The sequence below is a fragment of the Pelophylax lessonae genome (genome assembly GCF_965119305.1).
Source record: "Pelophylax lessonae genome assembly, chromosome: 3".
Lineage (NCBI taxonomy): Eukaryota > Metazoa > Chordata > Amphibia > Anura > Ranidae > Pelophylax > Pelophylax lessonae.
In genome coordinates, this window is record NC_138770.1 from 346,361,214 (window position 1) to 346,378,116 (window position 16,903).

General features: G+C 40.7%; 1 protein-coding gene across 20 annotated transcripts in view; it reads left to right on the plus strand.

Annotated features, from left to right (window-relative positions):
- The window catches only part of RIMS1 (regulating synaptic membrane exocytosis 1), a 625,149-nt gene that overhangs the window by 195,816 nt on the left and 412,430 nt on the right, over window positions 1-16,903 (plus strand). For all 20 annotated transcript variants that reach the window (XM_082249043.1, XM_082249059.1, XM_082249050.1 and 17 more), the window contains 2 exons: window positions 4,842-5,182; window positions 11,158-12,014. In XM_082249043.1, coding sequence (XP_082105169.1) covers window positions 4,842-5,182; window positions 11,158-12,014 — 1,198 coding nt within the window. The remainder of the gene's footprint in view (window positions 1-4,841; window positions 5,183-11,157; window positions 12,015-16,903) is intronic.

Below are 16,903 nucleotides of genomic sequence, written 5' to 3' on the forward strand. Positions count from 1 at the left end.
AATACATCGGATTGTCTACTTTACAAAAACAGGTCATTTTAGGGTTATTTGTACTGTCCTGTCATTTTAGGACCTCAAGAAATGAAATCATTCAATGAGGCAGTCAGTTCATCAGGAGTGATCTATTTTAATATATACAGGTGCATCTCATAAAATTAGAATACCATCAAAAAATGTATTTATTTCAGTAATTCAATTCAAAAAGTGAAAATCATATATTATTTATAGATGCGTTACACACAGAGTGATATATTTCAAGCAAATTTTCTTTTAGATTTGAGGATTATGGCTTACAGCTGAAAATCCAAAATTAAGTATCTAAAAAAAAAATAGAATATTACATACTGTAAGACTAATAAAAAAAATATTTTTTTATACAGAAATGGTGGCTTACTGAAAAGTATGTCTATGTACAGTATAGTATGCCCTCAATACTTGGTCAGGGCTCCTTTTACATGAATTACTGCATCAATGTGGCATGGCATGGAGATGATTAGCCTGTAGCACTGCTGAGGTGTTATAGATGCACAGGTTGCTTTGATAGTGACCTTCAGCTTGTCTGCTTTGTTGGAAAAAAAAAAAAGAGAGGGGTGTGTGGTTCCTATAAAGGCCTCTTATTAAATACCAGGAGAATTCCTCAAACTGGAGTGTCTGAAGGTGTACCTATTGATCCCAATAGGCATAAATAGAAAAAAACGTCTGTGAATTCACTGAAAACAAGATGGCCCTCAGAGCTCCCACAGACCCAGAGAGATCAAATATAGGCACCAAAGACACATTATATTGGTGAAAAAATTAAATATATATTTATTAAGGCACTTATGCCTGGTGTGTGAACTGGAGACAAAAATGGACATAGATACGTTAAAAACCATTAAAATCATGTACACACAATGGATTGCATCACCACAGACCTAATTACAGAAAGATAATAAATTACTAATTGGTTCAAAAAATGAATCAGAGATCATAGACCCAACCTGGCAGATGGGAATGCGTGTCTGCTTTGTTGGGTCTGGTGTCTCTCATCTTCCTATTTACAATATCCCACAGATTCTCTATGGGTTTATGTCAGACGAGTTTGCTGGCCAATCAAGCACAGTGATACCATGATCATTAAACCATGTATTGGTACTTGTGGCAGTGTAGGCAGGTGCCAAGTTCTGCTGGAAAATGAAATCAGCATCTCCATAAAGCTGGTTAGCAGACAATACTCTACGGATTCTCTATGAGGTTTAGGTCAAGCGAGTTTGCCGGCCAATCAAGCAAGTGATACCATGATCAATAAACCAGGTATTGGTATTTTTGGCAGTGTGGGCAGGTGCCAAGTTCTGCTGGAAAATGAAATCAGCATCTCCATAAAGCTGGTCAGCACAGAGGAAAGCATAAAGTGCTCTAGAACCTCCTGCTAGAGGGCTGCGCTGACTTTGGACTTGATAAAACACAGTGGACCAGCACCAGCAGATAACATGGCTCCCCAAATCATCACTGATTGTGGAAAATTCACACTGGATCTCATGCAACTTTTCTGTGCCTCTCCACTCTTCCTCCAAACTCTGCGACCTTGATTTCCAAATGAAATGCAAACTTTTTCACAGTCCGTGATGTGTGTATGTATAGACTATAAACGTTCTCTCTTGCAAAATTACTTCCAGTTGTGATTTTCAGAACTTGAAAGGCCCATGTGTAGATGCTTTGGGTGTTGTTGTTTTTTTTTTGGATATTGGTAAATGTTTACCTTTTTGCTAATTGTAAAACAAGTTACTTATATTTTCTTTATTATTGGTTGACAAAGCTTTAGGTGGCCATACACAGAAGGCTGTGAATTTGACTTGGCACTAATTGTAAGTCTTAGTAAGAATCTATCGCTATGTCCATTGAAAAAAAAAGTGACTGGGTCCCTTGACAAGCCATACAATCCCTAAACGCCCAATGTACTTACCTTCACTGTGCTCTCCTGCTACTCCATTTATCATGTTTGAACCCTCAGAAATACCCAACACTCCTGGTTATGGGGAAGCATGGGGGGTTAACTGTGCAGGGCAATCAATGGGTTAAATGTGCCTAACAAGTGTATGCAAGTCTATATGTGCTGCTTGTACTCACACGAAATCTGGCTGGCTTCTCTTCCTGAACGAAAAGAGCTCAATGAAGAAGAAACCGGCCAGATCCTGTGTGTTCTGTTTACAAACACACAGAGGTCTGTACTGTGATTGGCCACAGTCGATCAGCAGGTATAAATCCCAAATCATTGGTTGTAATTGCTGACAGACTTGTGCTGTGGCCAATCACAGCACAGACCAGCAGGGGAAAACCAGAAAGTAAGCCGCCACTTACCTGTTTGTCTGTTAGCCTGGAGCTTTCACCTGCCCACAGTAAATGGGTGGGCTGCAAGCGGTTAAAGAAATGTAGTCAGCTATTGGTAAACATAAGTAATTATATTGTTTACTGTCACTATCTCTTACTCATGTATGAGTGTAAGGCTCCGTTCACATGTAGGCGTTTTGGGGCTTTTTTGGGGAGTTTTTCTGCTCTAGGATCAGCTCTCAAAATGCCCAACAAGACAAATCCTATTCATTTCAATGGCCCCTGTTCATATCTGAGCGTTTTGACGCTGTGAGCAAAACGCCCAACGCTCAAAAAAGTACATGAGCTTTTTTTTGGGCAGATTACAGGTGTTTTCCATTGGTCTCTATTCAATCTAAAAACGCCTGCACAAAAAAATGCCTGTAAAAACGCCTGTAAATCGCGGTAAAAATTGTGGTAAAATCGCGGTAAAAAACGCTACGCTCAGGTGTGAATGTAGCCTTACTGTGTAAATTCTGTGTTGCAAATCTCTGCAAGAGTCTTGGCAGAAGTACAAGTTGGAGGCAAGAGCCTATAACAGCAGAACAGTGCTATGCTGTGACGTATCTCTCCTCCCTCAGTAGAAAGGATCAAAGGGGAGTGATAGGGACTTTGGACTCTTGAGGAAAGTGGCCAAAGCCAGTCTCTGCACAGATCTGTGTAGTCACTGGCACCTTTGCGCTGTAAGTTTAACAACAGGGCTGAGATTACAGTGATAAACCATCTCTGTATCATTCAAGCTAGCAAAGCTATTCATACTCTAATTACTCTAGAGGTGCCTTTCTCAACACTTTTATGACAGAGGGAACTTTTTAAACGATTAGAAGGTCTCAGGGAACCCCTGAAAATGTGATTCATTGAGGATCAATGGGAAAAATGCTGTCTTTTCAGTCGTGGTGAGAATGCTACCCTTACAGACAGCTTAGAAGTTCATTGGTATCATAATGCTGGCTTTGCCAAGTAGCATTGGCATTGGAATGGAACTATACAGGTAGCATTAGATGGGAGTTCAATCAGCAAAAGTTCAAAGAACCCCTAGCAACCTCTGGAGGATCCCTAGGGTTCCAAGGAACTCTGGTTGAGAATGGCTGCTCGAAAGGCTACAGTTTTGCTTTAGGACAAATTATTGCTAGAAGTATGGCAGTTAAACATTCAGGTTTATCTTGCTTAATAGGCATCTAAAATGTTGTGTTTACTTTGTAAAGTATTTTTTAACATGAATAAAGAAATCCTACACTGATTTATAGATTTTCTAGCATGGCTACAAGAGAGATCACTGATGATGCTTCATCAAAGCATTTGTTTTATCTTCCTTACACCTCTAGACTGTACAATACTTTATTTCACATGGCCGCTATGAAATAGCTGGTACCATATCCCATTATATGAATTTATGACTAGAGCTCATATCTTGTTTAATACTGTACAATTTATTTCAGTGTTTCATACAACTTTGCCACCCATATTGTGGCTAATAGAAATATTTGAATAAGAACCTATTTTCAGAAAGCTGTAATGTTACTGGTTAGTTTTACAGGATTTGCATATTACGGGAATGTGGTGTGTTTGTGTGAACCATGGCCCTTTTGTGTTTACAAAAAAAAAGATGAATTACTTGCTCCCCAAAATTTTTTTTAAGGATTTCTAGAAACTGAAAATAGAAGTATGGGGTTAACAAAAAACATACATACTCACCTCTATGCACAGCATCGGCAGTTGTCCCACATGAGACCTGAGTCCGAGATCTGAGCAATCGCATGACTGCTGATTGCTCAGTTTTAAGTCTGCTCTGAGTGGAGAGCAGTGACTGTCTTTCACTGCTTTCCGCTCTTCCCCTCCAGCACTTACTAGAGTGCTGGGCTGTGGAGGGGGCAGGTGCAGCTGACTCTGGCTCTGAGTTGCATGCTGAGAGCCAGAACCAGCTGTCAAGTCAGGCAGCAGGGTGGATCCTGACAATATGGTCAGAATCCTTCCAGAGCCTAGAGCAGCTGTGCCACATCAGCTGGCAATAACCCTCCATAGATGATTGTGGGTCACAGGAGAGGAAAAGTAAGTGTACTCCTGTGACCCACAAGAGAAGTATGGTCAAAAAAGCTTTGGCCATACCTCTCTTAGAAGTAGTTTCTTATATCAACATATCAACTTGTGATATCTCAGATGTAATTGTGTATCTGAGTTTTAAAATAAATATTGGGTATAGTAGTTCCTAGAAAATGTGCTATAAGATATTTAGGCTATTTGGGCAATATTTTAAAATAAATTTTATGAAGGAAAATGGGTCATTATACATGGCCACTGTACATGGGCAATACCAACCCTAGTGCCATTCTTAAAACATAGTGGATCTATGCATGCTGTAGCCTAAAGTGAAGCCGAGGGATCCATTTGTAAAATCTTCACCCTAATATAAAGAAATGGGGGTACATTCCAAATATGAACATTAAAATGCTGCCTATTTCACGAGTGTGACTCATACTCTTCTCTGTTTTAATTAGGTTATGTGGGTTTGCAATCTGTGCCGAAAACAACAAGAAATCCTTACAAAATCAGGTGCATGGTTTTTTGGAAGTGGGACACAGCAGCCAGCAAGCCAAGATGGAACACTAAGTGATACTGGTACTGGCGCTGGCTCTGATTCACCAAGAGAAAAGAAAGCAAGACTTCAAGAGAGATCTAGATCTCAAACTCCTTTAAGTACTGCTGCAACAGCTGGGTCCCAAGACACCTCAACACCTAGTTTACAGTCTGATGAGAGCAAAGGTTCAGAACCATCATTACCATCTGCAGTTCAAGATCAGAAGACTTCAAGGTCGAGAAGTGAACCACCACGAGACAGGTAAGGCAGAAAAAGTAATCCAGTATTTGTACAACAGTTTGTTTGCTAGATAGTACAAAGTCAATTGTTACAACAATCTTTAAATTTCAGCACCGAAGAATGGAATATTATCTGAGGACATTTATAGATATTGTATGCTCCACTAAACATATAGGAAATATATAGATAATAAAAAACCAAACTTCATTATGTTTCCCTAAAGTAAAGACTGGCTAATTGTTTAATTGTATAATTCAATATGAGATTTTTGAATACATAATTGTTGTTTATTTGGTTAATTTACCACAATGGAAAACAACAGACAAAAAAATGTGGCATGTAATAAAAAGAGAAATCTGCACTACTCATGTACCCCATAAAAATGAGAAAATTCACTAAAGCTGCCAGCATCTCCAGTTAAAGTGTTACTAAACCCACAATAGTAAAATCAATCTGTATATGCAGTAAAGCATGCTTGTTATACTCACTGTGGAAGATAAGGTGTTAATCCTGTGCATTGTGTAAAAAGGCTGTTTGATCCTGTCTTCTCTGATCCCCATTTCTTCACAGTCCCCAATCCATCTTCTGATAGAACACTCTGCACATGCTCAGTTTGGTGTGTATTGCTAGAGATGTTTTTTTTTTCTTGGGCGGGTGCATGTGATCAGCACAAGGCCAATCAGCATTGTGCAGACAGAGGGTCAGGGATCTTGCAGTTTCATTGGACAGCCAGAAACTCCTCCTACAAGCTTCAACCAGTGCTTGCCTGGACACTGATAGAAGCCACAAGACTGCTATATACTGCTGATGAGAAAAGGTATTTAGCAGTTTATATTTACTAAAATAACTGCATTTCCATGTTCTGTGTACTGTGGGAGACCAGATATTGCGAATGCATGGCTCTTGGTTTATTAACATTTTAACCAACAGTCACTTTGTTTAAATCTGTACCCTATTTTATTCCTAGCTATAATAGAGCAATATATAAGGATATACCAGGAGGAGAGATCGGTCCTAATTCTTTGGGAAAAGACTGCATGACCTTAGTTAAAGGATAAGGTCGAGCAGAGAGGATAAGCAGTGTTCCATTTAGGTGATTTTTCACTAAGGGTGGAGTTGCACAGAAGTAACCCCTTTTGAAGAGGTCATTTTTGCATAAGAAGTGGTGATTTGAAGGATCGTATTGCACTGAAGAAGTTAAACATTATCTGTGGGGAACGTGTTTTAAAGAGACTAAGCATGAATACACTTTGGGATTTTGGCTGGAATGAAAGTGCAATAAGGGAATTGGTAGACTGATCCCCCTTAGGAGATTTTTTTTCCCTAACAAAGGTGGAGGTAATGTACATTTAATTGACATGTAAGTTTATGTATGGTGCTTCTCAGTTGGGTAAACACTGTTCCAGATCTTAATCAATTCTACGACCTCTGAAATTTCTTAAGATGTTGTTTTTTCATTCAGTAGCCAAAAGATATACTTGCAATTTCCACTATTTGAAAAGTCATAAAGAAACATAAATAATCATAATAATAAAGAAGGTAAAAGGTCTATCAAAGACAAGCAAGACTATTGAACAAGAACAAGAAGACCAAGAAAAATCTCCTCTGGAATTTCTGTGCAGGTATAAAGGGAAAACCCTCACGTCACTGTAAAGGACCAGCAGGAAGATTAAAGTGTATAAACACCCAGTCTGTTGATTACATAATTATAAAAATAATTTCAAACTCTTTTTCTAAGCTGCTGTACATTTCGGTCATTTGATTTCCACAGCTTACTCCGCACTGCACTGTGCATCCACTAGGTGAAGCTAAAAGGCAGACAGTAACAATGGGCTTGGGCGTGTTCGGGATCCCACATGTCTGAACCTGCGAGGAAGTCGACACTGCACACGGCTAATCACAGGCAGCAAGAAATTTCCCAGTCTGCAGCTGCACGGATCGGGAAATGTCTCACTGCCTGTGATTAACTGTATGCAGTGTTGGCTTCCTGATGGGATCTGGCAGGTAGGATCCCGAACATGCCTGAGCCCATCTCTAGCAGGGACATGATCATCAGGCAATGCTGTAGGATGTTGCTTTCCTTTGCCTGTGGGAGCAGAAACCTGATTGATGCTGTTGCAGTCATCTAGCATTTTTGTCATACTGTTCAATAAATATACATTTAACCCCTGCACAATGGAGGGTAAAACAAATCCTAATGCCTGAACACATTTGCAACTTTGACATGTGTTAGTAAAACTGTACATACCATCCCAACTACTTACTCTATCCAGGTGAATTATACAGTATCTCACAAAAGTGAGTACACCCCTCACATTTTTGTAAATATTTTATTATATCTTTTCATGTGCCAACACTGAAGAAATAACACTGGTCACTGGAAGTTTAACATGGCACCTCATGGCAAAGAACTCTCTGAGAATCTGAAACAAGAATTGTTGGTCTACATAAAGATGGCCTAGGCTAAAAGCAGATTGCCAAGGCCCTGAAACTGAGCGCTGCAGCACGGTGGCCAAGACCATACATCGGTTTAACAGGCCAGGTTCCACTTCAGAACAGGCCTTTCCATGGTCAGCCAAAGAAGTGGAGTGCATGTGCTCAGCATCATATCCAGAGGTTGTCTTTGGGAAATAGATGCATAAGTGCTGGCCAGCATTGCTGCTAGAGGTTGAAGGGGTGAAGGGTCAGCCTGTCAGTGCTCAGACCATACGCCGCACACTGCATCAAGTTGGTCTGCATTGCTGTCGTCCCAGAAGGAAACCTCAAGATGATGCACAAGAAAGCACGCAAACAGTTTGCTGAAGGTAAGCAGACTAAGAACATAAACTACTGGAACAATGTCCTCTGCTCTGATGAGACCAAGCTAAAATTATTTGGTTGAGATGGTGTCAAGCGTGTGTCGCAGAAACCAGGTGAGGAGTACAAAGACAAGTATGTCTTGCCTACAGTCAAGCATGGTGGTAGAAGTGTCATGGTCTGGAGCTGCATGAGTGCTGCTGGCACTGGGGAGCTACAGTTCATTGAGGGAACCATGAATGCCAACTTTTACTGTGACATACTGAAGCAGAGCATTATCCCCTCCCTTCAGAGACTGGGCTGCAGGGCAGTATTCCAACATAACGACCCCAAACACCCCTCCAAGATGACCACTGCCTTGCTAAAGAAGCTGAGGGTAAAGGTAATGGACTGGCCAAGCATGTCCCCAGACCTAAACCCTATTGAGCATCTGTGGGGCATTCTCAAACAGAAGGTGGAGGAGCGCAAGGTCTCTAAAATCCACCAGCTCCGTGATGTTGTCATGGAGGAGTGGAAGAGGACTCCAGTGGCAACCTGTGAAGCTTTGGTGAACTCCATGCCCAAGAGGGTTAAGGCAGTGCTGGAAAATAATGGTGGCCCACAAAATATTGACACTTAGGGCCAAATTTGGACATTTTTAACTTAGGGGTTTTGTTGCCAGCAGTGTAGACAATAATGGCTGTGTGATTTTGAGGGGACAGCAAATTTACACTGTTATACAAGTTGTACACTCACTACTTTACTTTGTAGCAAAGTGTCGTTTCTTCAGTGTTGTCACATGAAAAGATATAATAAAATATTTACAAAAATGTGAAGGGTGTACTCACTTTTGTCAGATACTGTATCTTGTTTTTTTCGGGACAAATTGGGCTTTCATTTGGTGGTAAATGTTAATAAATATTTCCTGATTTTTTTTTTTTGTTTTATTATCAAAGGAAAACTGACACAAAATAGTAAAAAAAAATTAGTGATATACAAAGTTTTAGTAAAAGCCTAGAATTTGCTTTGCTCAACATTTTGCTAAAACTTATGAATGCTAGCACAAATAAAAAAAAGTTTCATGGCCAATACTATTTTTTACTAAGCATCAAGATATCCTGCATAATAATGTACCACCACTGTCAGTCAAGAATGAAAAGCTTACAAAAAGGCATAATGTGTGTTATTATCAACCATGAAATACTTCAAGAAGCAAAGATTAAGGCTTTGTAATGGCCTTCATAGTCCCCAACGTTAATTCTTATTGAAAATCTACAAAAAAGATATACATTTTCATTAAATTGGGATGTTTGCTATTACTAACCAAACAGATGATAAAACTTTTGCACTTGCCATATTTTTTCCCCCAGTCCTTTAAATGAGGAAAATAGCATGTGAGCATTAACATTTACAAAGACATGTCACATTAAAGAGGAACTCCAGTCATTTTTTCTTTTAATTAAAAGTCAACAGCTATAAATACTGTAGCTGCTGACCTTTGAGAAACAGACACTCACCAACTCACGAGTCCAGCACTGTCTTCACTGGGCCCTGTTCTTCCCCAGTCTCCCCTGTGCCGCCACCTTTGCTGTGGGAGCTGGCAGTGATTTTGCATGCGTGAGATCGCTTTTCTTGGTCCCACAGCAGAAGTTTTAGCGGGTACCTGCTCTGGGATGGCCAGTCAGCAAGCCCAGATTACAGATTCCTGACCCGTTATCCCAGAGCATCAGTGCAAAGAACTCAACTGACAGTATAGGAAGCATGCGGCTGCAGTAGAGAGCAGAGCCGATGTTTCCTGTATAGCGCCAGCTCTTGTCACAGGCAGAGTGATAAAAAAATGCACTCCACCTGGGATAACAACAGCCAGCGATTCCTGAAGTGAAGATTGTGTTTAAAGGTCAGTTTTTTTTTTATTAAAGTGATACTAAAGTCTAATTTTTTTTTTTTTGCTTAAAAATAAACATACAAACAACAAACTCTGTTTAGTGATTTTGCACAAAGCAGCTCACATCCTCCTCTTCTCGGTTCTCTCTTCAGAGCTCCTGGCTCCTCCCTCCGGACAATTTCCCCCCCAGACATTAACTTGCTATGGGAGCACCCCAGCTGAGTGTCTGCTAAATGTGTCCATGCCCCCTCTCTCTCCTTATTGGCTTACTGACTTTGATTGACAGCAGGGGGAGCCAATGATGCTCTGCTGCTGTCTCAACCAATGAAGAGGGAGAGTCCTGGGCAGCCAAATCTCTCCTGGAACATTGCTGGATAGAGATGAGCTCAAGTAAGTATTAGGGGGCTGAGGGGGGAGCTGCACACAGGAGGTTTTTTTTATGCATAAAAATACATTAGGATAAAAAAACATCTGCTTTTACAATCGCTTTAAAATCATATAGCAATGGGCATATCTGTTCTATTTCTGCACTGGTTACTCTGTGCTGCTTTCAAACTGATCCAAAGGTGCAGCGCAGTGCACCTGCGGGTTACCTGCACTAGACTTCTCTTATTACCTGTGGGTTTGGTGTGCTTTCTGAAAGTGCACCTCATCTGCAGGATATAATAGAAGAATTGTATGACAAAGTGCAGCTAACCCGCAGGAAAGCCACAGGTGCACTGTGCTGCACCCGCGGTGTGGGTAAACCACAGGGCATCAGTGTGAAAGCAGCCTTAGGCACTTTCACATGATTAGTCGGGTCTGCCTGTCTGTTTTTCAGGCGAACACAACCGGACCCTCCTTTCATCTCTATGGTGGACTTGTGTCCATTTACACCCAGCTACCTCCAATCCAATCCTCTAAAAAAAAAAAAAAAAAAACAGAAGGGGATCCATCCCCTCCTGTCTGGGCGGATCGAATTGGAGGACCCATAGAGTAGGGCAGGCTGTGTCTGTGTCCGCTCTGCATATGCAGAGTGGCCACAGACCTGTCATCTGCCCGTTCCGCTCGTTGTGGCCCATGAGCGGTTACCAGGCCACTTAAGTGTCCCTTGCTCTTAAAAACTTTGGGCACCCCTTGTCTAGACATAGTAAATAAGTCTAAACACAGTAGAGTTAAGATACTAAAATTATCGATTGTGACAAATTCTACTACTCTCTGTCCTAGATAAAATATAGTCAGTGGTGTAGGAAGCTTTGATAATTCTGCTTAGAATAACTGCACTTTGAGTTATGCAATGAAATTAAAATAAGTTGTACTTTGGTAAAATAAAAAATGTTGGTTCTATTCTTTCTAGGAAGAAGACTGTAGCAGTTTCAGAACAGAATGGAAAAGTCTTAAAAGTGGAACGCAAGAGAGCCCAGAAGTTAAATCCACAAGGTCAGGCATATCCTGATGAACATAAAGAAAGGAGAGAGACTAGAAAATTGGGAAAGGGGAGATCCCAGGACATTCCAGAAAAACTAGAGGAAGGAGCAAACTTAGAAGATGATCAGCAAAGACTGGATGATGAGTATCAAACACGGTATAGGAGTGACCCTAACTTAGCTAGATATCCCGTAAAACCACAGCCAGAGGAGCAACAAATGCGTATACATGCAAAAGTTTCAAAGGCACGGCATGAGAGGAGGCACAGTGATGCTTCCCTACCCCATGCAGAACTGGAAGAAGCAGAAGTTCCTGAGAACAAACTAGGGAAAAATTCACAAGTACCAGTAAACCAGGATAAAAGAACAGTTTTGGAAAGTCATCAATCCTATTCAATTGATAGAAATGGTGATGGACCTATTTGTAAATCCAAACAAGCGTCTAATCACAGCCCTCCAAGTCCCAGACACAGCCCTGTACCCCCAGAGCATGTAGAATCGAAAAACCACGATTCATTTAAAAAACAAAGCCGGTTAGATCCCAGCTCAGCTCTTTTAATGAGAAAAGCAAACCGTGAAAAAATGGAGACCATGTCAAGGAATGATTCACTTAGTTCAGATCAGTCTGAATCTGTGAGGCCATCCCCACCAAAGCCCCATCGATCTAAGAGAGGTGGAAAGAGGAGACAAATGTCTGTGAGTAGTTCAGAAGAAGAAGGGGCATCAACACCGGAATATACAAGTTGTGAAGATGTGGAAATAGAAAGTGAAAGTGTCAGTGAAAAAGGTAAGAGTTCTCTTTCACTCCCTCTTTTCGTATTTTGTAACTGCTACTTGAAGGATACATGCCCCTGGGCTTATGACCTGCTATTATTATGTATGATTGTAATATCTTACATTAAGACTTTAGCTCATTATTTATAGTCTACACTTTGAACTATGTATCACATTATCCTTTTCTATCATATGGGAAAATTGGAAACTTAAATAAAAACTTAAGTAAAAAGAAAGAGAATTAATTGTGTGCCAATTTAATAAATACCTTTAATGTATTTTTCCTTGGAAAAGTGATAATATACAGTAATCCCCCGCTCCATCGCGGTTCAGTTTTTGTGGTCCCGGTAATTCGCGTTTTTTTTTTGTAATGTTATTTTACTATATAAATCATTAAAAATGAAATATTTTTGTGTTTTCCATAGCTCTTGCTATGTCTCTTAGTATCTTTTATGTGTTTAAATGAGTTTCTATTGTTTTAAAAGTGTGTTTAAAGACCTTAAAATGCTTCTACACCTACAGTGACAGTAAAATAAACATGCCTACAATGCATTTTAATAGGGTTTTTCTATTTCGCGGAATTTCACCTTTCGCAGCTGGGTCCGGAACGTAACCCCCGCAATGGAGGGGGGTTTACTGTATACGCCAATTTACACATTTTTTTTTTATTTAGTAGCATTGTGCAAAGATAGTAATACTCTTTACAGCAACAATGAAAATAAAGCTTTTATTCATCTGATTACAGGTATGTGCTTAGCACTGATATCTTTGTCATATGTTGCAGTTTCCCATTGCTGTTGCACTTCATAGTTTAAAGGGAAGCAGTTTTGTGTACCTATGCCCATATTAAATTCAATTAACTATTTATTTTGGTGGTTTGGTTTTATGACCCATCCCCTTTCCCGAAAAAAAGGGATTGTTACAAAAACGTAAAAATCAAAATCAAATATTTCATCACATGCCCTGACCGTAACCTATCATGCACTGTTACCTAGACACTAAAAGCAGAGCTCCACTCAAAAGGGGAAGCCCCGCTTGCCTACCCCCTCCCCCCCTCAAGCTATCAGTTTTGGCACCTTTTGGGGGGGGGGCACGTACCTTTTTTTGACAGGTACCTGCTCCCAATCCTGGCACAGTTCGCTGCTGCAAACTGAGCCAGAAGTTCTCCCTCCCCTTCTCCCGCAGCCAGTCCTTTCACAAAGCGCAGCATGTAGGATACTGGCCGTGAAGCTGCAAGTCAAGATGACAACGCCAGCATCTGATAGCCAAAAATTTGGCTCAGGTGAGGACACCACTGGATTTCTGGACAGGTAAGTGCCCTAAAATTAAAAGTCAGCAGCTACAGTATTTGTAACTACTGACTTTTAATTGTTTTGGGGGGAGTCTACAGCTCCTCTTTAACTTAAAGTGATATTAAAACCCAAAAACATAAATGTGATATATTGCAGCGTACCAATCCTTGTATGTTGTGACCACATTCGTTTTCTTTTTTTAGGCTTTTTTCCTTTTATTTTCACCTGGTGATCCGCCTAGTAACATGCTTCCTGTCCTAGGTTGTCTCCACGCATTGTTAATCTGGGGAGGGGGTAATGTTAAATGAACTAGGAAATTTAGAAGTACTAACAAATTGAAACCAAAAGAACTCCAGCTAATACTTATAGGCATTTTATTTCTTTTGGGATAAGGGTTTATATGTTAATGGTAAAAGGCTGACCATTGTAAGCACCCCTTTAGTGTTAAAAAGTTTGTCGCAGCCCTCTAACTGCCACTTTTCCTGGATAGCTTGGTCTGGTAAAGAGAGTTTAAAAAAATTAATTCCGTTACTGGCCTGATCACCGGGTGAAAACAAAAAAAAATCGAAAACATGAAACTAATGCAGCCATCACATGTAAAAACTGGTAAGCTGCAATATAATTAACCTATTTTGTTTTTGGGTTTAATGCCACACTTTAACTCAACCCCCAAATAATTCATTATCTCTCACAGTAAACTATACCTGACAGATTCATGCAGACTTCTGTTACATGCTTTCATACTGTTCTGACTATTATTCGGACTCACTGGCTATATATGCTATACTATATCAGATATGCAGATTGGGAAAGTCCTAGTAAATGTATTGGTCTTCATCTCCATGTTTGTAATGACTCAATATATCAAAGCCAGAGGGTCATCATGACAACCAGGCCACTAATTTTTGCAGAATGAGAAGTCAGCAATAGAAGCCTCCATGTTTCTCTAAAGAAAGGTTTCCTTCACTAAACAGTTCAAGCCCAACTGAAATAACAGAAATAAATGTTCAAACAGTGGTCATTGCATTAAAGCGGAGTTCCAGCCATTTCACTCACCTGTCCAACGGTCCAGCGATGCGGCCGCCCGAAGCCTCGATCCTCTCCCTCAGCGCCGGCATCACTGCTGTGGGCACCCGGCTGTGACAGTTTGCGGCTTCACAGCCGGGTACCCACTGCGCATGTGCGAGTCGCGCTGCGCGTCTTGATTGGTCGGCAATCTTCTGGGATCTCTGACATGTCCCAGAAGATTGCAGGGAGGGAGGGGGAGAGGAGAACTTCTGCTCAGGGCGTCGCGGCGCTCCGAGCGGAAGTGGGAGCGGCTACCTGTCAAAACTAGGTACCCGCTCCCCCCCCCCAAAAAATGACATGCCAAATGTGGCATGTCAGGGGGTTAGAATACCTAAAGCGGAAGTTCCACTTTTGGGTGGAACTCCGCTTTAACAGCCTCATATTTTAGTTTTAGCGTTTGTCTGAATATAACTGTCAAATAAGTACCATGTTGTCCATACCTAAAGCATCACAGACAAACTTCTCTCACTCAGCGCTATGAATCTTAATGAGGTGATTGTGATGAGAGGTGTGGCAGTTACTCAGCTCTGCCAGCATAGCTCATTGGAGTGGGAGAGCAGGAAGCATGTTTCCAATGGGGATAAAGGTATTTTATGTAATTTCAAATCAAAACGCATAATCTTACCTTATCAAGTAACCTGATCTTAAAGTTATTCGTCCACCCTAAAACTAAAATCTCTTCATCTATAGACCTCCATGATCTAACACTAACATATCTAGTCCTTTAAAGAGGAAATCTGTATACATACCTTTTTTTAAACTGCTCCAGACCGGTCTCCAGCGGTGGAAGCTCTGCAGAGAACACAGCCAACAACGGATGTGAAATTAAGGGGGAGTGACGTCACCTATAGACTTACTATGGGACTTCCATTGTCGGATGTGTCCTCTGCAGCTGCCTCCACAGCGAAGCTGCCGCTGACAGTTCAGCGTGGGATCGGGTCAGATCGGCTTTAAGAAAGGTATGTATGCTGATTTCTTTCTTTACAGGGATGGTAGGTTAGTGTTAGATAGTGGAGGTCTGTATATGCAGTTATCTTAGTGTTAGGGTGGCCTCTACTTTAAAGTATAATTAAAGGGTTTTTTTACATTTTGGTGAGAGTGGTGAGAAGATAGAGTCACTGTCAGGTTCACCAAAGTAATCTGAAGTAAAAGTGAGGGTAGTTCCAAAATGTTGCCACGAAAACAGAAATAAAGGGGAAATCTTACAGCGAGAACACTTTTTCCAGTGACAGCTCTGGGGTTGATTTATTAAAACTGGAGAGTGCAAAATCTGGTGCAGCTGTGTATAGAAACCAATCAGCTTCTAGGTTTTATTGTCGAAGCTTAATTGGACAAGTTGAAGTTAGAAGCTGATTGGCTACCATGCAGAGCTGCACCAGATTTTGTACTCTCCAGTTTTAGTAAATCAACTTCTAAGTGTTGATTCCATACACGTTGGAAAGATATCCTGTCCCTGATGAGACATAGGTGGCAAGAATTGCAATTGTATAAGATGCTACAGAAGACAGCAATGATGCAATAGAAGTTGAAGAAATTAAAACTAATAGTGATGAAGAAGAGATTATGCTGCATAATATCATAGTACGGGTATGTAAACATTACCTGCAGTAATTACTAAATAAAAATGTGTTCAGTTTTATGTTTAAAATATTGATTTCCTAAGTTTGGGTTGGAAAAGTGGGGGCACAGAAAAATACGTTATGTGCATAACCAAGACATTAGTGGAAAAAAAAAACTCTGTGGGACTCAAGGGGATTTAGGAAGAAAAAGGCCTGGGAACTCAAGTCGTTAAAGTGGACCTTACACCTAAAAATCAAGGTTCGTTTTTATGCCCCCCTCCTGCCACCCCCATTTCTTGCATTAAACATTATAAGTTAATGGAATTATTGAGCTCAACAGATTACCAACAAAATTGGAAATAGGAGGGCTAGATTATTAAAGCTGTACTTTGAAGAACAACGGGAGCCTCAAGCAAATGCTGAAACTTGAATTTTTCTAGCAATAACACACCTATCTTTACATCCAAAGTAGCACTCGGACGAGGGAATAGGGGCAGTATTAGGAGCCAATCAAGCATGCAAGAAACATAATAACAGTAGAAGAGACCAAAGGAATAACTATAGCATTCTGCTGTTCCTTTACTGTCTAATCACAGACTGGAGCTGAGAAATGACCTAGCATTTTTGCATAACTGCAGTGGAGAAAAACCTGGCTGTGCTGTATGGTAGAGTTAAACCTCTCCCAGACATGTATTTTCTCATTGTATTCAGCTATTTGCTTGTAGTTTCCACTTTAGTAACTCAGTTTAAACTGGAGTTTAAATGTTTTTTTTTTCTGTACAGCTTTATTACTTTACCTACCAGCGATGAAGTATGCCACATGTCGGGCAGATAGCTTGATCCTGGAAAAACCACCATTGCAGAGATGGCCGTTCCCTTCCTGTCTCTAAACTTCCACATTGGGTGTTAATAGCTGGACTGCTAATAGCTGAGATGCTGAGAAAACTTTGGCTGGGGACCCTTCTCCTCCATTGAGAAACTGT